This window comes from Trichosurus vulpecula, chromosome 1, assembly GCF_011100635.1.
Source record: "Trichosurus vulpecula isolate mTriVul1 chromosome 1, mTriVul1.pri, whole genome shotgun sequence".
NCBI lineage: Eukaryota > Metazoa > Chordata > Mammalia > Diprotodontia > Phalangeridae > Trichosurus > Trichosurus vulpecula.
The window spans coordinates 500,382,864-500,403,895 of record NC_050573.1 but is presented as its reverse complement, the minus strand read 5'-3'; the positions used below and the strand labels follow the sequence as shown (position 1 = coordinate 500,403,895).

Below are 21,032 nucleotides of genomic sequence, written 5' to 3'. Positions count from 1 at the left end.
TCCTAGAACCTCGGAACCTCAGTTTCTTCACCTGTAAAAAGAGGGAGCCGGACTTCTCACCCACGTGGTCCTTTGCAGGTCTAGAGGGCTCTTTGTGAATGAAGGAAGCCTGGATTGAGCACTCACAGCATGGGGTGCACGGGGTGCAAGAGAGAAATGACCCGGGAAGGACGGCGTCCGAGGGGGCGGCCCCGAGTCCTGGTGAGGTGTCTTTTTCAGTCTCTTTTCCACCGATGACATCCCGCATATTCGTGTGCACCCATGTCAATGTCAGCCAAAGTGAAAACCGGCTTTCCTGCTCCTAGGCTGATTGACACCGCCCCCAACGCCAGCGTCCTGTGCAGCCGGAGCCCCGGGTTCAAATCCCACCTCGGGCACGTAAGACCTGTCCGACCTTGGGCCACTACCCCGGCGGCTGCCCTCCCTCCCTCCCTCCGGGACTACAATCTAGAGCTCCCAGTTTCCTCCTTCCTTCCGGGGCCGGACCTGCGCGGGTTAAAGGGGCGGTGCGGGGTCCGGGGCGGGGCAGCCCGGCCGAGCCCGCCCCCCGGCTCCCCGCCGGCCCCGCCCCGCGGCCGCCCCACCCCAGGAACCGTCTCCAGCCTCCGGGAAGCCGCCGCCGCAGCAGCCATGGCCGCCACCGGGGTGCTGCCCTTCATTCGGGGCGTGGACCTCAGCGGGAACGACTTTAAGGTAGGCTTGGGGTGGGGGCGAGGGGCCGGCGGCCCCCCAGCCCGGCCTGCCCCCCAGGGGCACGCCAGGACATCCGCAGAGCCCTCCGGGCCTGGGGACTGTTTCCAGGCTCCCCATAGATTTGGCCCCCTCTCCCCTCCCCCCGCGCACCCCATATAGGACCCGGAATGGGTGTATTTCACTAGGGGCTGGCCAGACCGGAGGGAGAACTGCCGGTTTCCTACATCTCTGTCACCCTCCCTGCGGCGGTACGGGTACTCCGTACCCTAAGGGGTCCGGGATCATAGATTTGGGGGTGCAGGGCACTTTGGAGGGTCAAACCCCATGCGTTACAAATGGGGAAACTGAGGCCCGGGGAGAGGCTTAAGTGACTTGCCCCTGAGTCACACAGGTAGCAAGTGACAGCTAGACTCGAACCCAGGACCTCTGGCTTCAGACTGGGTGCATTTTCCACTGAACCGCCCAGTTTTGAGTGACCCTCCCTTCCCTGCCCCTAAGATGCACGGGTGCTCAGGAGCCCCCAGACCTGCTCCACAGGGCCGGTCCTGTAGGGCAGGCACCACCCAATGGGAAGCACCCGAGCTGAGAGCCTGGAACATCCAAGCTGGAACACTCTGGAGAGAAAAATGGGGGAAGGGACCGACCGGCCTTGCCGGAGCGAGTGAGCTGGTGCCAGAGGACTGGAATCCAAGACCTTGGACTTCCCAGCCCAGGGCTAAATCCCACCGCCCAGCTGTGTTTCATCCGGAGGAAGGTCTATGCCTTCTTCTTGCCCCTCATCCAGCCAGCCCCCTGCGGCCCAAGCTTCCTCTGCTTCTGCCCAAGTAACCTCACTTGTAAAAGGGACTCCCTTGGACCTCTTGTCCTGCTTGGGGAGTCCTCAGCCCCCACCCCCAACCGAGAGACCAGGTGGCCTTGTGAGGACGCTTCCCACCATCATCTCTACTCAGGAATCGTAGGATTTTAAAATTAGCCCAGACTTTTAGTTCAGCCCTGTCATATTCCCTAGGAGAAATGTCAATTTGTTAGGTGCTGACTGTACTCCAGGAACTTAATCTGAGGCTCTTTTGGGAAGCCAAGAAGACAATAGCCCGGATACCCGGATAGAATTGCTCTCTAAGGGCAGGGAGGTTTCCTTTTTGCTTGCCTAGCACACAGGTGCTTCCTAACTGCTTGCTGATCAATCGATTGATTGATTAATCAGGGCCTTCAGTGGGGGGAAGTAGGTCTGACCAATGCAGGGGCTGGGGGGTATTGTTGTGTGGGGAGAGACCTGCTTGTAACCACTGGGCCTCAATCATTTCCTCCTCTGTGGGCCAGGGGGATTCTGAGGTCTCTTCTTTCTTTGATGTTCTGTGGTTCAATCTTTGCACAGACACATCTTTCTCTTTCTTCCCTGAGATAATCCCACCTGTCAGCCCACAAGGGCCACCTTAGAGGCTTTCCAGCCTCTGAGTACAATGATCTCTGTTCCTGGGACATTCAAGTATTAAAATATTGATATGACTCACAGCTGGGATCTGATGATGCATCTTTTCCCTTGTCTTGAGATCTGAGGGACCTGAAGAAGAGTGTATATGTATGTGAATGTTTGTGTATTGGGGAGGGGCGGTGCTGGAGAATGTGTGTGTGTGTGTATACATACATATGTATGTATGTATGAGTCTCAAGATCTGTGTGGCTGAGTCTGGGAGCCTGGTCTGGGATCTTTGAGTACTGTGTCATGTTCTTTTCTGAGAGGGCCAGAGCACCAGCTAAGCCTCGACTAAGCCTCAGAGGGTAGCTGAAAAAATGTGCCTTTCTTAGAAATTGACTCAAGATCTAACCTTGTTGGTGAGTGGCATTTTTTTTTCTTGACAAATTATTCTATGTTTATTCACTTCAAAATAAGGATATAGATGTAAAACATTACAGATCAGACATGCAAGGCTGACATGACATATTCAACCTTATTATTACTATTTTTTTTTCTGGTGAGTGGCGTTTCTAACAGCAGAGGGCTAGGGTTAGGTCTCTGGAGGCCCCGAAGGTTCGGTGATAGGATAGGAGCAGAGGAATGTCCATAAGGACCTCTCAGAGTTCTTTCTGTCTCAGAGAGCTGAAGCCTTTAAAAGTGTTTTTGGGTTTTGTTTTTTAAATGTTGAGTGTGTCTTTCCAGATGTAAAAGGCAGTGGGGTGGCATGGTGAATTTGGAGTCCAAGGTTTGGGGTTTGAATCTTGGCTCTGCTACTGACATTGGACGAATCAGTTAACCTCTCTAGGCCTCAGTTTCCTCAAATCTAAAATGAGGGAGTGGATTAAATGACCCCTGAGATTGTTTCAAGCTGTAGATCAGTGAGCCTGTGATCCATCAGAGGTACTGGGAAGACCCACTCTTACCAGACATGCCACCATTAGCCAAGATCATTAGATTATTATTAGATTGGGAGTTCTTTGAGGGCAGGGACTGTCTTTTTCCTATTTTTGTATCCCCAGCACTTAGCACAGTACCTGGTGCATAGTAGGCTCCTTCTCTTCCCCCACCCCATTTCCCCCTATGATTTTCTTTTTATTTTTTCTTAATTACAAGGAAACAAAAAATTTTAACATTCATTTTTAAAATTTTTTGAGTTCCACCTAACTCCCCGCCTCCCCTCTCCTTGAAAAGGCAAACAATTTAATATAGTTTATACATGTGCAGTCATGCAAAACATTTCCACATTAGCCATGTGGCAAAAGAAAACACAGACCAAGAAAACAGGAATAGTAAAGAAAGTAAAAAAGGTGTGCCTCAGTCTGCATTCAGACTCGGTCAGGTCTTTGTCTGGAGGTGGCTAGCATTTTTCATCATAAGTCCTTTGGAACACCTTGGCTCTTAATAATTGTTAATTAATGTTTGCTTGCATATTGTTTCCCCCCTTAGATTGTAAGCACCTTGAGGGCAGGGGACTATCTTTTGCCTCTTTTTGTATCCCCAGCTCTAAGCACAATGCCCAGCACATCTTTTCTCTTTTGTTGTTCAGTCCTACCTGAGTCTTCATGACCCCATTTGGGATTTTTCTTGGCAGAGATACTGGAGTAGTTTGCCGTTTCTTTCTCCAGCTCATTTTACAGATGAGGAAACTGAGGCAAACTGGGTTAAGTGAATTGCCCAGAGTCACACAGCTAGTAAGTGCCTGAGGCCAGATTTTAAACTCAGAAAGATGAGTCTTCCTGACTCAAGGCCTAACCGCTATCCACTGTGCCACCTAGCTGCCCTACTAGCACATAGTAGGTGCTTAATAAGTATTTATTGGCTGACTGTGTTGAAGTGAAAAGAGTAATGGATTAACATCTTCATCTGGGTTTGTGTTTTGTGTTCAGGCTCTAGTTCTGACTTTGCCACTTACTAGCTGTGTGACCCTGGGTGAGTCACTTAGCCTCAGTAGCCTGTGTTATGTGGTCATAATCTAATAATGAAAGGCAGCATGGGCTAGTGGGCTGGCCTGAAAGCTAAAAAGAGGGCTAGTCTTAGAGTCAGAAAGACCTGGGTTCAAGTGCTGCCTTTGACTCCATTAGCCTAGTGACCTTTGGGTGTTTTTTTTTAAAGTATATTATATGTTATATATATATATACATATATATATATATATATACACATATTATATATTAATAAGTTATATTATTTGTTCTGAATAAGTGGGTACATCCCCTGAACGGAGTAAGTTAACCCTTTGGTGGCTGACTACTCTCTAAGATCGTAGATCACCAGTAAATTTCGTCTGTATTGATGGAGGGGGTATGCATACTGATGAAATCATAGGCCTGGACCACTTTCCAAAACAAAACAACCCACAAATACATAAAATGCTTCAAAGTGTACAGAGCCTTTACATACATTATCTCATATAGCAGTCTTGTGAGAAGTAGGTCCAATTTTACTGGAGTTCAGAGAAGTTTAAACAACTCACTCATGGTCATGTGCAGATGTGCCCAAGGCAGGATTTGAATCCAGAGCTTTCTGACCCCTAGACTAGCACTCTATCCAGTAGGCTACACAACCTCTCTGTAAAAGTGATGGGGCTAGACTCAGTTGTCTCCAAGGTTCCTTCCAGCTACAATCTTGTGATCTTCCTAGAACTCCCCCAGTCACTGTCCTGGTCCCTCATGTAGCTGGTGACAACTTGAGCCGCTAGTAGAGTTTAAGCCCCAGTCCATCTCACAGGTAGGATTGAGGTTTAGGGCCGGAAGGGGTCTTAGGAATCATTTAGTCCAACCCCCTGCAATTTATAGTTGAGGAAAGGAAGCCCAGAGAAGTTTTATCTTATTCAGCCCAGGTAGGGCAGTGGATAGAGCCTTGGGCCTAGGGTCAGGAAGACCTGAGTTCAGATTTGACCTCGGATGCTTCTTGGCTGTGTGATGCTGGGCAAATCACTAAATTGACTCTCGGCCTCAGTTTCCTGAGCTGTAAAATGAGAAGAAATACAGAAGCTAACGCACAGGGCTATTGTAAGGCTCAACGGAGATAATTTTTCTGAAAGGTGCTTAGCACGGTGCCTGGCACGTAGTTTTATTGTGATTTAGCTCTTTGTGCTCTTGTGGACCAAAGCACTCCAGTGCTGTCTGTGGAGTTTTCTGGGCAAAGATACTGCCATTTCTTTCTCCACTGGCACATAAGTGTGTGTGTGTGTGTGTATTTATTAATATTTGTCCTCTTATGGTGTCATTACACAAGTAGAGAGTCAAGATCTGAATTCAGGTCCTCAGACTAAACCCACCATCATCCCGTTCACTGTACCAGTGATACTTGCCTCAATCTCTGTCTCTTCATACAGTTTCCCTCTGTACCAAGCTGTAGTGGTTTTTCCTTCTTCCCCGCCCCCTGTCCCTCCATCCCCAGCCTAGCCCAGCTTTGACCCCTTGTCTTAGCAGCGTAGCTGTGCTCTTCAGAGCGTGGGAGTACAGCTTCAGGGAGCTGGGAGCTATCTGCCTTCCTCTGGATCTCCTATCAGGTGGGGGAGTGACTGAATCACAGGGGAGGAATGTGAGGCCAGTAGGAAGGACTCTGTGCCTCTCTGAGGCCTCTGCTGCCTCTTGCCCTGAGGGGATTGTTGGCTGGCATCACCAGGATTCACGGAGGACTTAGCCACCTGCCACAGGCTGACGCTGCATTTGGGCTCTGACCTGGGGAGGACGCAGAAAGGGCATTGATTAGAATCCCCGAAGACTCTACTTTGTGGGTGATCTGGTACAATTTTTAATCCCCAGCCTGCTTTCCCCCTGATCCATAACTTGTCTGTGGGAATTCAGGGAATGCAAACTCGGTTTAAAAATAGCCGAACAGAATTAGAAAGGAAAACCTCGATCCCAGAGGCACCTATGCCATGACATCTTTTCTCGTCTTTCAAGACCTCCCAAATGTTATATCCTCTGTGGAGTCTTTCCTGGAGCCCCCAGCGAGAAATATCCTGCCCCTCTCTGTGCTCCCATGGAAGCGTCTTGTATCTTTCCCATGGTCCCTCTCACATCCTGGTTCATAGCTGTAGCACTCTAAGGAACTTTAAAGGTCATCTGATCCAACGTCCCATTTTATAGGTGAGGAAACCAAGACTGGTAGGTTGAGGGATTTATGCAGATGTTACACTGGAAGAAGAAAGGCTGGAATTTGCATCTAGGTCTTTTGACTCTAAATCCAAATTTTTCCCCCCATTTTACAACCACTGTAATTATGGGTGTACTTGTCTTCCTCCTTTACAAGACTGAAAATTTCTTATAACTTCGTTTATCTTTTTATCTGCTCCCACCTCCTCAAGTGCCTAGTGCCATGCATCTGTATTATAGGCACTCAATAAGGGGTCTGGGGAGGGGATTAGGCAGAGGGAACAAGCGTTTATTAAGGACCCACTATGTGCTAGACACGCACTGAGTTTTCTGCAGATACAGTTATCTCATTTGATTCAATAAATGTTTGTTGCATGAAATGCCTGAGTAAGTAAACAGCTAAGTGGTTTTGGGATTTGAACAAATCATTCCCTGAGTAGACATATTTAGCGTTTGTTATGTCAGCTCATGGTTTTCATGGAGTCCAATGATTCTTAAATTATTTCCTCTTGACTTGTTTTCCTTTTTCTTTTTTTTTTAAATTCGATTTTAATTTCTTTTCAGTTCCAAATCTCTCCCTCCTACCTCCCCTTTTCATGCCCACTGAAAAAGCAAGAAAAACAAAACCCATTACAAATATGTACAGTCAAGCAAGCCAGATTCCCTCATGTCCAAAAAAAATATGCTTTAGTCTGTATCTGGGAGTGGAGGACACGTTTCATCATAAGCCTTCTGTAATCATAGTTGGTTCCATTGTGTTGATGAGAGTTCCCAAGCCTCCCAAAGTTGCTTTATCTTTACATTATTGTTTTTCTTGTATAAATTGTTCTGGTTCTGCTCAATTCACTCTATATCTGTTCACATCTTCCCAGGTTTCTCTGAAACCAAGCCCTTCATCATTTCTTCTTTAAAAGAAAAAAAAACAAACAAATCTATTATTTGTTAATTTTTAATACTCCTTTTTCTAAATTTTGAGTTCCAAATTCTCTCCCTCCTCATGATTCCCCAACCCATTGAGATGATAAGTCATGTAATATCAGTTCTACATATGAAATCATGCAAGTCATATTTCCATATTGGCCATGTTATTTTTTTAAAAAGGCAAGAAAAACAAAGAAAGTGAAAAAAGTGTGCTTCAGTCTGAATTCAAACTCCATTAGTTCTCTCTCTGGAGGTAGATGGCATTTTTCATCACAAGCCCTTTGGGCTTGTCTTGGATCATTGTCTTGCTGAGAATAGCTAAGTCATTCACAGCTGATCATCATACAATACTGCTATTACTATGTACAATGGTCTCCTGGTTCTGCTCACTTCACTTTGTATCAGTTCATATAAGTTCTTCCAGGTTTTTTTTTTTTAACCATCCCGCTCATCATTTCTTATAGCACAATAGTATTCCGTCACAATTATATACCACAACTTGTTTGATCATTCCCTGATTGATGGGGACTTCATTCAACCAAGTCCTATTGGAAACAAAATGCAAAGTGCAAAGAGGTGTAGGTGGAGTTAGAAGCAGCTCTGAGTTTCTAAGTCTTTGCCACCATAAAAAGAGCTGATACAAATATTTTTGTACACGTCTCTTTTTTCTCTTTCTTTGATATCTCTGGAGTTTAGACTTACTAGCCAAAGTACTATTGGGCCAAGGATCATGCACAGTTCAGTAGCTTTTTCTTGACCTGTTTTCTAAGTCATTTGTTTCTGATTAGTACATTAGCCATCTCACATGTTCTAATTTTTCAGTCTTTTGATGGTTCTAATCTTTCTGGTTGACTTATTATCAAATTGTTAAGTTCTCTTTGCTCCATTCTCTTTCTTCAGTGAGTCCACAGCTTAGGTCACATTTTCCTACCTTTTGTTTTAAGATATTTTATTCTTCCAGTTTTTTTTCCTCAAGTGCTCTAAATCTGTTAAAAATATCCAACTTCATTTTTTCATCCACTTTTTAAGTCCTTGTGGCCCAAATCATTCTTTTTTTTCTGAGGTTCTCTCTCAACTTATTTTCTTCTTCTGGGTTTACCTCTTGGGCTTCTCTTAAACCACAGTATTTCTTCATTATATTCACAGTTTACTTTATGCCAGGCCCTCTTGGATGAGGTGGCTAGGCCTTAGACCTAGCCCCTCTGCAGTCTGGATGCATCTTCCACTGCCCTATCATCATTTTGGGTGGAATAACTGAGCCCCCGTCCCTCTGTCTGCCATCTTCTGCAGCTCCGGCTTTAGGCAAGAAGCCTGGCCTGCAGCTGGGACTGGATGCCTACTAGTGCCAACTCAACCCCTACTTTCAACCTCGGTCCTTGGCTTTTAGTGCCTAACTCCACCTACATCTTGTTGTTACTGTTGGTCCTTTGTTCATGTCAGGAAGGTGATGCCATGACTCACATATCTTTACATGGTCTCCAACTAGGCTTCGGAGTTGTCCCTTGAGGTGGCCTTGGCATGTCTCTACTGGATATTAGAGATCCTAGGCCTTTGGATCCTCTTCCCCCAGCCCAGCACGCACACCTTGGCTTTCCTCGGGTGCCTCTGCCCCAACAACGTATTCTTTGGTAGTCCAGGTGAGGATACCAGACATCAATGCAGGTAACTGCATTCATCCTCCATCTGCCCTCAGCTCATTGCATGTAACCTTGGGCAAATTACTTTATCTTCCAGGGCCTTGGCATTCGTCATCTCTCAAATGGGAATAGTAAGGGCAGTGCCAGGTGCCAGGCCTTAAGTCAGGAAGACATCTTCCTGAGTTCTAATTGGTCTCAGATCCTTACTAGCTGGGTGACCCAGGGCAAGTCACTTAACCCTGTTTGCCTCAGTTTCCTCATCTGTCAGAAGAGCTGGAGAAGGAAATGGCAAAATGGCTCCAGCATCTTTGCCAAGAAAATCCTAAATGGGTTCACAAAGAGTTGCATACATCCAAACAACTGAACACTGATGTTTATTCTGCCTCTGACACTGATCCTTGTAGAGAGATCCTGGGCAAATTCCTTAACCTCTCTGTTCCCAGCAGTTCTAAGAACAGAAGTAGCCACTGATCTGCAGCGGCAGAGGGAGTTTCTTCATGGGGAGCTCCTTCCACTGACTAAATCGGGGTCCACCCCACCCCCCCAGTACCTGTACTCACCACTTTCAGGGCTTTGGGGAAGAGCAAATAGAGATAACAAATGGAACAGGCTGGGAATTAGTTGATTGCCAAGTCTGTGCCGAGCACCTATACCATGTGTTTGGCCCAGTGAGAGAGGCAAGAAAGATGAAATCCTTATTTTCATGGTTTTTGGTGCAGGGGCTTTTGACCTTGGGTCCACATAGCTTTGGAGTATTGGGGGTAGGGAGGAAGGGCTTGACCTTGGATGGGAAAAAACGTTTTAATTTTCCTTCCCCTGTAACTGAGATTTAGCATTTCCTTCGATTATGCATGCTGGCAACAAGCCGGCGTAGTGGTAGCAACAGTACCCAAGACTTTGTTGTGGACCACAGCTGTCTTCGTAGCATGGTTACAATGCGTACAAATATCTTGAAAGAGCCTTTACCTTCATCATTACCCTAAAACTACTGTGGTTATTAGAACTGATGGATATGTTACTCTGTATCCCAAATTTGTTTTTTTAATATTTTGTAACAATTTCATTATAATTAATTTGTTTTGTAATCCTACTTTAGTGCATGTAAATGCATTAAAATTTTTTGAAAAAAAATTATGAGAAGGGATTTGAAGAGTTCACCAGAATGCTAGAGGGGAGGGGTCCATGACACAAAAAAGGTTAAGAATCCCTAGCTTAGATTCTGGGGTGACTAGGTGGTGCAGTGGATAGAGTGCCAGGCCTGGAGTCAGGAAGACCTGAATTCAAATGTGGCCTCAGACACTTACTAGCTGTGTGACCCTGAGCAAGTCACTTCGCTCTGTTTGCCTCAGTTTCCTCATCTGTCAGATGAACTGGAGAAGGAAATGGCAAACCACTCCAGTATCTTTGCCAAGAAGACCCCAGATGGGGTCACAGAGAGTCAGACACAATTAAAAATGACTAAACAGCAGCAAAAAAAGCTGAGATTGAAGTTGGAAAGATTAGAGATAGGCACGTACAGGAAATAGGGAACAAAATAGGACAGTGTGAGGTGAGTGTATGGGCAGTAAGTGCTGTGCTAGAGGGGCATGGGGAAGAGCGGGAGGGCCACAGAAGGCCTCACAATGTGCCTGGCACTTAGGCTGGGTCTTGAAGGATGGGTAGGATTTTAGAGAGGGGAGGATGAAGAAGAGAGGGCACTTCAAGCCTTTGGGATGGGGTGGTGGGGAGGAGAGTGGAGGAAAGAACATAAACAGAGTGTTTTCCAGAGAGCACGAGGAGGCTGGCTTGGCTTGAGTGGGCAGAGGGTTCATCTTGAGGAAGTGTGGGAAGTAAGGCTGGACAGTTGACTGTAAAGGGGCCTGAACGTCAGGCTGAGGAGATTTGGGCCACATCCGTTCGGGCTCTAGGAAGCTACGGAAGGTTTTTGAGCGAGGAGGTAACATCAGAGCTTGTTTTGGGAAGGATTATCGGCCCCAGAGCTGGAAAGGGCTTTAGAGATCATGCAGCCCAACTTCATCTTTCACAGATGAAGGAAGTGAGTCTCAGCAGGTTCAGTGACTGGTTTGAGGCCACTCAGGTAATAAGTAGCAGGGGTGAGCCCGGGCCCTTTGACTTTAAATTCAGCATCCTTGTCAATGTGTCATGTCACCTCCGTGAGGAAACTGAGGCTTTGGGAGATTTTTAAAAATAGTAACATTTGCTAATAGTTATCTAGTGCTTCCTGTGTGCTAAGCCCTTTACAGTGATTAAATCTTTTGATACTCACAACAACCCCCTGTAAGGTAGGGGCTGTTATCATCCCCATTTTACAGGTGAGGAAACTGAGGCAAGCAGGTTAAGTGACTCTCCCAGGGTCACACAGCTTGTAAGCGTCCGAGGTCACATTTAAACTCCAGACTTCCTGATTCCAGGGCCAGCGTTCTGTCCACTCAGCCCCTGAGGTCACGTAGCTACTAAGAGCCTGAGGCAGGATGAGTCTTCTGCCTCTGTGTCCAGTGTTTTGTTCTCTGTACCACTTTGCCTGTTCTCGGGCTGGAAGGGATTTTGTCCTTGTGGTTATCATTAATAGCGCACGTGTTTGCGAAGCATTTTACACAGATTTGATTCTTTGGTCTTCACACCCATCCTGTGAGGCCGGCGCTCTCATCTCCGTTTTATAGATGAGGAATCTGAGCCCAGAAAGATTATCTTCCTGACTCTGAGTGCGCTACTTTCAAGCTGTTATGCTGTACCTCTTAATTTTAGCTCCCTCCTTGGGTGCTGGAGTGTGAACAAGATGGCTTGGAGGAGGGAGGGGGAGGACAGAACCTGGAGGCCACATCCTGAGGAGGATGCTCATCCATGCTATTTAGAAATGGTGTGGGGGCTGGCGATCAAGGCTGGTGGGTGACAGGGCCTTGTATTGGTCAGATTTTCCCTAAGCTTGTCCCCTCATGGCTTTCTCCTTGTCTGCTCCTAGGGTGGGTATTTTCCTGAACATGTAAAAGCTATGACCAGCCTGCGGTGGCTGAAACTGAACCGGACCGGGCTCTGCTACCTGCCTGAAGAGCTTGCCGCCCTTCAGAAACTGGTAAGAACATTTCACCCTCTCCTTGGGCCTTGGGGGCTGAGTGCAGGGGCAGAGTGGAGGGGAGTCGGAGCCCTGGGGCGAATGGGAAGGAATGGTTGCAGAGGCGTGTCTCTCTGCCCCTCTACCCCACCCCCCTCCCAGGCTCTGTATAAACTGTCTCTCTTGATTCCCCCTGCAGGAGCACCTGTCCGTGAGCCATAATAACCTGAACACTCTCCACGGAGAACTGTCCAGCCTTCCCTGCCTGCGGGTGAGTCCCCATCCTGGAAGAGGGGTCAGAGGGAGGTGACCAGGACTATCAGACACCCAAGCCCGGGTATCATGGGGGAGACAGAGACTGCATATGACGCAGTCTCTGCCCTGGGGAACTCATAATCTATGTAGTTAGAGAAGCAAGATTCATGCTTATGAAACAATAGGGAAGAATACAGGAGAGGTACATCATGAAATGCTAGAATGTGTGATACAAACAATGACTTTAGTAGGGACTTAGAGGACAAGGAGGGGGAGGCCACAGTGTGCCGGAGTAGTCAGCAGAAGCTTTGTGGAGGCAGTGGCCCTTAAGACAGGAATGAAGGACAGTTAGGTTCTGGAACAGAGGAGGCACGTCAAACAACATTGCTCTCTCTGGACTGTGAACTTCTCCCTCTCGTTGTTAGCTTGGGCTGGGGAAAGGACAGGGAGTTTTAGCAGTTAAAGCGGCACCTTGGGCCATCTGGGCTTCAGGCTAGCGGGCAGAGGCCCAGGCGGGGTGGATTTCCTGTGGGCCAGGATTGCGGCATGCGTCACCCTCGGCTCCCCCAGAGACGGTGGGGGGAAGCAGGGAGATCCAGCTCCTGTTTACCTTGGTTCCTCCACCAGTCTTACAGAAAGAGTTTTTAGACTTTTCAGGGTCTTTCAGCTCTTAAAAATGTCTCCCCTTAAGACGTCATCCCTTCCTCTTGTAGACTTTTTAATCTCCCCAGGCACCCAGTACTAGGTGGTGCAGTGGGTAGGCCCGAGTTCAAATGTGACCTCTGACACTAGCTGTGTGACCCTGGGCAAGTCACTTAACCCCGTTTGCCTCAGTTTCCTCACCTGGAAAATGAGCCGGAGAAGGAAATGGCAACTCCTCCAGTATCTTTGCCGAGAAAACCCTGAATGGGGTCACAGAGAGTCGGAAATGACTGAAAGGACGGAACAGCAACTAAAGTACCCAGCATACCACTCCACACAGAAGGAAGCCAGCTGTATTAAATAAGGATGTAAATGCCCCTGGAAATATTGGGAGCCCCTTGCTTTGGTCAAATCCTTGCCAGTTTTCTGACGTTGGGGTTGCTGTCTCAAGCTCTGATGCTTCAAACTTTGTGACGAATTTGGGCATGTGCATTCGATACATATTTATTGTATTGTCTGTAAGTCTCAAAATGGTTAGGACAGCAGTGAGATGCAGGTTCAGATCCCAGCTCTGATGCTAACTGCCTCTATGACCTTAGGCAAGTCACTGCTGTAGGCCTCAGTTTTTTCATCTTTAAAATGAGGGGCTTGGACTAGCGGGCCCCAGAGGTCCCTTCCAGCCCTTCTGCAGGTCCCCTCTGGATCTGTGATCCCAAGTACCCACCGCAGCACGCATCTCTTCCAGGACAATGCCTTTATTTATTTTTTGTTTGTTTTTGGAGGGGGGCAGGCAAGGCAGTTGGAGTTAAGTGACTTGCCCAAGGTCACACAGCTAGTAAGTGTCAAGTGTCTGAGCCTGAATTTGAACTCGGGTCCTCCTGACTCCAGGGCCGGTGCCCTATTCACTGTGCCACCTAGCTGCCCCTAAGAGATTTTTTTATAAAATTTGTTTTTGGAGGCAGTCAGGGTTAAGTAACCTAATTAGGATCACACAGCTAGTAAATGTCTGAGGCTAGATTTGAACTCGGGTCCTCCTGACTCTGGGGCCAGAGGTCTATCCATTGCTCCACCTAGCTGCCAGGAAAATGTCTTTAAAAAAAAAGTATGATATTTTGTTTTAGGCCGGACCCTTCCATCTTCCTACAGCGCATCTTCCTCAGATAGTGTTAAGCAGGATTGTCTTCTGCTGTCGTTGTGACAGATGACACCTGGCGCTTTTCACTTTGATCGCTTATTAAACAGTAGGACAAAGGAAGGCCGTGTGCTTTAGTTCTGACCGTCACTGCCGGAGCCAAGCATTGTGTTTGATCCAAGCTCGGCTGCCTTCTGCACTGCCTTTCTTTTCAATGCTGCTGTCGCGGTGTGGACAGCCCTCTTGGCCATTTCCTTCATTTCATCACTGTGTGTACCTCATGTTTCTCTGATATCTAAATCCTTATCAGATTCCTTCACGTTTGCACGCCACAGGCTATTAGGCCATACGTTCTTCGGTTGTTGGGCACTTGTTTTGTTCCCAGCCTTTTGTTATCAAGGATAATATTTCTCTGAATGTTTTTGTGTGCATGAGTCCTTTCTTTCTGTTCTGTTTCCTTAGAGAATGGTATTATCATTCCTTTTTTTTTTTTTGTTAATTTTCCTCTTTCGAGGCTTCATCACACTCTATTTTCCCTTCATTCCCCACCATGACCACAGAATTATAGAATATCAGAGCAGGAAGGCCCTCAGACATCATCCGGTCCAAGCCCCCTCATTTTACAGATGAAGCTTTAAACTGAGGCTTGATGTGGTCCAGTGACTTGGCCAAGGTCAAATGGCAAGTTGCCAACAGGGGTGCAATTAGACCTAAGGCGTCCTGATTCCTAGGCCTGATAGTTTCCTTGTTTTTTCTGTTCTACAAGCTTCTTTCCTCTCGAATCCATTCTAGGTCCCTAGAAGAAGTGCATTCATGCCCCCTTCCCTTCTCTGCATTCCAGGAGCCTAGTGGAGGTTCCTGAGGGTCTCTTATATCCCTCAGCTCTGGAGTGAGGTTACTAGAGTCCTGTTGCTTCTCTTGTAGGCAATTGTGGCTCGAGCCAACAGCCTGAAGAATTCTGGGGTGCCAGATGACATCTTCCAGCTGGATGACCTCTCCGTCCTGGTACGTGACCCCTTTTCTTCCAGGCTTTTCCTGGATTGTTTGGCTCTCCAAAGAAGCCACCCCAGCCTATAAGTCATACCCCCAACATTTGGATTTCTGAATGTATTTCTGAGGTAAAAACCACAGCCTTGCCTGGAGCAAAAGGGAAACTATTGATAGCCTATATTGGTGATGCAGAGATGCCTTGTTGCCCATGAATGGTTTTTTGGGTTTTTTTAAATGATTGAATGTCAAACCTATTGCCCAGAACTCAGCTATCCTATAAATCTCAATTTCCTGGTCCCTTGGATTTAGGAGAAAGCAGAAAATCATAAGGAAACAAGTCGAAGTAAGGGATTTTATTTTAAAAGAATAAAAAACAAAACCAGCTTATAAGCATGTTCTGGATTTGGTTGCCATCGCATCCCAACTCTTTCCCTCTTTCTTTCTGTGTCCGTCTAGCAGGGGTGGGGAACCTGTGGCCTTCTAGGTCCTCAGGTGTGACCTTTTGACTGAGTCCAAGTTTTACAGAACAAATCCTTTTATTAAGGAGATTTGCTGTGAAGTTTGGATTCAGCTAAAGGCCACACTTGAGGATCTAGACGGCCACATGTGGCCTTGAGGCCAAAGGTTCCCCACCTCTGACTAGGGCCTAGAGCAGTAGTCTCCAAACTTTTGATTATGTACCCCATTAATAAAAAACTTTTTTGAACATGCAGTTTATAAATATAAACTACCATGTGTCTATGTATATGTATGTATTATTATATTATTAGTCCTTATCACCTATCCAAAATTGACATTTGAAAAGATGATGAGTAAATTTTTTTAATTTAAAATTTTAACTTAATGATACAAAAACATTTTGCTATCACTAAAATGATAATTATGAAATAATTATTTTATAAATAATAAATTGTTAATTTTGTTGAAGTGGTTGAATAGGCTTTATTTTTTTTAAAAGAATCTTGGTTTAACACTTTGTGATGAAGTGATTCAGAGGGCTCATTCTAAGTTAATTTTATTTCAGTACTTTATTTTAATGGCTATCACAACAGAAAAAGAAACTTCACAGACACAGATACATGTAAGAAGTGAATCACTGGCTGTTCTTACTAAAGCGTGATATTCATTTTTCAATTTTAGCCACCGAGTATGCAAAAGTTTTTATTGCAATATGACTAGCAAGTCTTCATCTTCCGTGCTGTCAATCAGTTGTTTTTGCAGACAGATCAGGAAGAATTTCGTCTTTGTATTTTTAATACTAGATTCAAAACCCACTGCAACTCTTTGTTTGAAAGATTTTTAAGCGGTTTGGGAAATTCTCTCTCCAAGCTTTTAAAGATTTTTAGTTTTTAAATGTCTTGCTAATTATGATGGATTCATACTCTCACTACCTGCTGGGATGGACATGTATCCCTGTAATCCTTGCTACTAGGGGGAGGCCAAGGCTGGTAGGTAGGGCAGCTAGGCAATGAAGTGGATAGAGTACCAGACCTGGAGTCAGGAAGACTCATCTTCCTGAGTTCAAATCTGGCCTCAGACACTTACTAGCTGTGTGACCCTGAGCAAGTCATTTAACCCTGCTTGCCTCAGTTTCCTCACCTGGAAAATGATCTGGAAAAGGAAATGGCAAACCAATCCAGTATCTTTGCCAAGAAGACCTCAGATAGGGTCACGGTGAGTTGGACCTGACTGAAGTGACTGAACAGTAATAACAAGGACCACAACAGAGGCTGCTGGTATGTTATTTGAGTTCCAGGAGTTCTGAGCAGCAGTGGGCCTAGAGCTGATCAGGTGTCCAGACGAGATCTTGTACCAATATTGGTGAGCCCCTGGGGATGGGGAGCTACCAGGCTGCCCAAAGAGGGGTGAACTGGACCAAGTCAGAAACAGAGCAGGTCAAAGCTTCTGGGCCTGTGGGCACTGGGGTTGAGTCTTTCCATCGTAGTTGTATTTCTAGTCTGGGCAAGTTAGGAACAGCGAGCTCCAAATGGAACCATGGGGTATTCAAAAAGGAATTCTGGACAGAAATTTCTCCTATGAATCCCAGCAACACCCAGGGCATTCTGGATGGCGGTCTGGACTTGTCCCAGGATAGGCCGAAGAGGGTAGCTTAAAAGAAATCAAACAAAGTCCAGAAAGAAACTCAGAAGGGTAAAGCTCACAAAAAAGTACTTGAAAAGGCTGATTAGATTAAAATTTGATTAGATGCTCAGGGTTTCTAGGCTATCAGGCTAAGCTTAGCCAATGGATGTTTACTCCACAAGGACCTTAGACAAGCTAACTGGACTAATAATACAGTTGGACATGTAGTCTAAATCTGCACAAAGTTAGATTTTAAAAAATGAGCATGGATTAATCTTCACAGTTTGTTCTGGGATACAGTATCTGTATGTCTACTTCTGTACTCATCACTTTATTTTATTATTAATTAGTATATTATTATATTAATTATATTATCACTATTAATTATTATTAATACAAAAATACGAATAAGGGGAGACGGGCCAACAGGGGCCTGGTTGTTGGCCAGTCCCCCGTTTTTTTTTGTTGTTTAGTCATTTTTCAGTCATGTCCAACATCTTCATGAACATTTTGGGGGGTTTTCTTGGCAAAGATACTAGACTAGTTTGCTACTTCCTTCACTAGCTTATTTTGCAGGTAAGGAACTAAGGCAAATAGGGTTAAATGACTTGCCCAGGGTCACACAGCCAGTAAGTCTCATTTGAACTCGGGTCTTCCTTACTCCAGGCCTGGCTTTCTTATGCACTGCACCACCTAGTGCTCCCAGGCCCTGGTTACATAACCGTTGGACCACGCAAAGTTATCTTTAAGCAGCTGCTCCCTTTCTCCAGAGCTGACTAACTCAGAGTGGGAGCAGAAAGATTTTTATCTAGATAGAGCACAAGCTGGTTTCTTAGCTAATCATGTTCCCTTTGTTAATCAGGTGCCTTTATCCAATGACTCTTTAGGAATTTCTTCATGCTTTGTTGACATTGCTTAGACCACGGGTGGGGAACTTGCGGCCTCAAAGCCACATGTGGCCCTCTAGGTCCTCAAATGCTGCCCTTTGACTGAATTCAGACTTCATAGAACATCTATGGCCACACAGAGGGCTGCACTTGAGGATTTTGAGGCTTGGAGAGGGGTTAAGTGACTTGTGCCTGATCACACAGCTAGGCAGAGATAGGATTTGAACCCAGGCCTCTGCAAATGCAGCACTCTAACCCCTACACCACACTATTTCCTAAACCTTCTAGTTAACTGAGGTTTGGCTTTATTATAAAAGCTGTGATTATTTGTTAAAATAGTTTCTGGATTAGAACAACAAATCTCTCATCTCTACATACTTTACAGAGTATTCCCACATCTGCCCTCTCATTGGTTGCTTGAAACAACCCTGTGAGGAATGCAGGGCAGGCATTATTATCCCCATTTTCCAGAGGAGAAATCTGAGGCCCAGGGATGAGGTGACTCATCCGAGGTCTCACGGTAGGTTATTTAAGAGCCACCACTAGAGAGCTCATCTGCTCACTCTTTGTTTTTAATAGTTTCTTTCTTTAAACTTAATCAGTGCCTTCTGGTTTTTATGTAACATTCACTCTCAGTATTTACCCCGCTTCCTGACAAATGACCCTTCCTAAAGGAATGTGCAACACCAACAACAGGAAAAAAAATTTAAGAGAAGCCAGCTGACGCAGTGACCAAGTCTGACAGTGCATTCAACAATCCACACCCATCACCCCCGTCTTTAGCTCCAGTGCTGCAAGGACAGAAGTGCTCCCACATCTCTCCTTCAGGTCCAAGATGGGGCAGTACAATTTTTGTCCCATTTTCTGATCCATTACTGATGGGCCTGGTTCTCAGGGTCCTCCCCAGGCAGAGGAGTCGCCCCGGTCCTGTACCACGGAGGCTCACCTGGTGGCAGGATTGGCTGCATGAGGTACCACGGCTCCTGCCTTCTCAACTTCTGCTTTACCTTTGACCCGTAGGACCTGAGCTACAACCAGTTGACGGAATGTCCCCGAGAGCTGGAGAATGCCAAGAACATGCTGGTGCTCAATCTCGGTCACAACAGGTGCCAGCCTGGGTCACACAGGGGAGCGAGAAAGAGAAGAGAGGGAGGGTAGAAGCCTCCAGCTTCCTCCCCCCCCCCCCCGCCTTCCTGGCCTGAGGCTGACCCGGGGACCCCTTCTATGATTATTTATATGTATTCATACACACACATAAAATCAGCAGTGGGGGGGGGGTAGCAGGAGTGTTGCTATGGAGATAGTATCCCAAAGCCCCAGAGAATCATTTTGATAAAAGGGGGCGATAGAAGCCAGGCTTTGGGAGTAATCGGGGGGAGGCCTTAGACATGATCTAATCTTAGCCTCACATTTTACATGTGGGGAAACTAAGGCCTGGGGAGGTTTAAGTGACCTGCCTAGGGTCACGTAGGGCATTTAGCGGTGTGGTTAATGCTAGAACTTGAGTCTCATGTCATGGAGAGCATCTATTCTCTTAACGCTTCTGTGATTCCCTGTGATGGCTGAGAGGTGAGAAGACTCTCTGAATCAGCATTGGGGATAGATGGGAGTGTCTCAGTGGAGATAGCGTCTTAAAGCTCCAAAGAATCATCTCGATAAGAGGATGGGAGCTTTCAGACAAGCCAGGATTTTGGAGTAGGCCATTAATAATAAGGATGATTAGGGATGGGGGTGGGGGGGACAGTGTGAGTTTGGCGAGGGGCAGAATTAAGAAATAGGTTGGTGGGGTGAGCTGTGATCCCCCTTTCTCCCCCCCAGCATCGATAACATCCCCAACCAGCTCTTCATCAACCTGACTGACCTGCTGTACCTGGATGTGAGCGACAACAAGCTGGAGAGCCTGCCCCCCCAGATGAGGCGCCTCGTGCACCTGCAGACGCTGATCCTCAACAACAACCCCCTTATGCATGCCCAGCTCAGGTACTGGTTCCCCTGGTCCTGTTCCCGTGCACCCTCTGCCCTACCCTTTCCCCTTCTTGTTGTCTGCATTGTTCCCCTCTTTTCCCTTCCAGGCAGCTCCCTGCTATGACGGCCCTGCAGACCCTGCACCTCCGGAACACCCAGCGCACCCAGAGCAACCTCCCGACCAGCCTGGAGGGCCTGACCAACCTTGCTGGTGAGGCATAGGATGGTCTGGGGGTCAGAGTGGCCCTCAGGATGGGGAGGGAGAGGTGAAGGGAGGAGAAACACAGACAACAGCACTAAAATGGGAATTCAGAGACCTAGATCAGGGGTAGGGCACCTGTGGCCTTCTAGGTCCTCGGGTACAGCTTTTTGACTGAGTCCAAGTTTTACGAACGAATCCTTTTATTAAGAGGGTTTGTTCTGTGAAGTCTGGATTCAGCCAAAGGGCAGCACTTGAGGCCCTAGAGGGCCGCACGTGGCCTCGGCTGCAGGTTCCCCACCCTTGACCTAGATCCTCATATCTGCTCTTCCCCTAATTTGCTGTGGCCGGGACCTGGACTCTGAGGATTTAGTAAGATGGCAAATAAAAAGGTGCTTTGAAAACTAGAAAACAAGCATGTCATGTTAGGTTTGGGCCGAAGGGGTTGTGGCCAGACTCACCTGGCCTGGGGAGGTCGTTGAGGTCTCTTCCTCCAGTATTCTTGACTGTCTTGAAGCCTCCTTCCTCTTGCCCATCCTGCGCCAGGGGAGAGGTTTATTGGAGGCAGATTCATGGTGAGCAGGTGGCATTTGGGGAGCCCCAGGCTGTTAGAGCATAGCTCTGAGTCTCTTCCGGCCTGCTCTTCCTCCTCTGCCCAAAGTCTGGCCCTTCTTTGCCACGTTCTTAGAGTTGACACCCCCCAAACAGATGTGGACCTGTCCTGCAATGACCTGACCTGGGTGCCCGAGTGCCTGTACACCCTCCCCAACCTTCGCCGCCTCAATTTGAGCAGCAACCAGATCTCCGAGTTGTCTCTATGCATTGACCAGTGGGTCCAGGTGGAGACGCTGAATCTGTCTCGAAACCAGCTCACCTCTCTCCCGGTGAGTGGCCCGTGCATCTTTGACCTAGGCCTCAGCCTAGGCCAGGACCTTTTGGGGAGTGGGGTGGAAAGAGTTGGAGACCATAGTCCTGGGAAGTGGAATGCAGATGGTACCATATGGTCTGTTGGGATGGAGAT

General features: G+C 46.9%; 1 protein-coding gene across 1 annotated transcript in view; it reads left to right on the top strand.

Annotated features, from left to right (window-relative positions):
- Positions 1-566: 566 nt before the first annotated feature.
- The window catches only part of FLII (FLII actin remodeling protein), a 43,219-nt gene continuing 22,753 nt past the window's right edge, over positions 567-21,032 (top strand). Inside the window, exons 1-8 of the mRNA XM_036739836.1 lie at positions 567-693; positions 11,770-11,880; positions 12,059-12,130; positions 14,813-14,893; positions 18,868-18,953; positions 19,666-19,827; positions 19,920-20,023; positions 20,720-20,895. Coding sequence (XP_036595731.1) covers positions 631-693; positions 11,770-11,880; positions 12,059-12,130; positions 14,813-14,893; positions 18,868-18,953; positions 19,666-19,827; positions 19,920-20,023; positions 20,720-20,895 — 855 coding nt within the window. The 5' untranslated portion in view covers positions 567-630. The remainder of the gene's footprint in view (positions 694-11,769; positions 11,881-12,058; positions 12,131-14,812; positions 14,894-18,867; positions 18,954-19,665; positions 19,828-19,919; positions 20,024-20,719; positions 20,896-21,032) is intronic.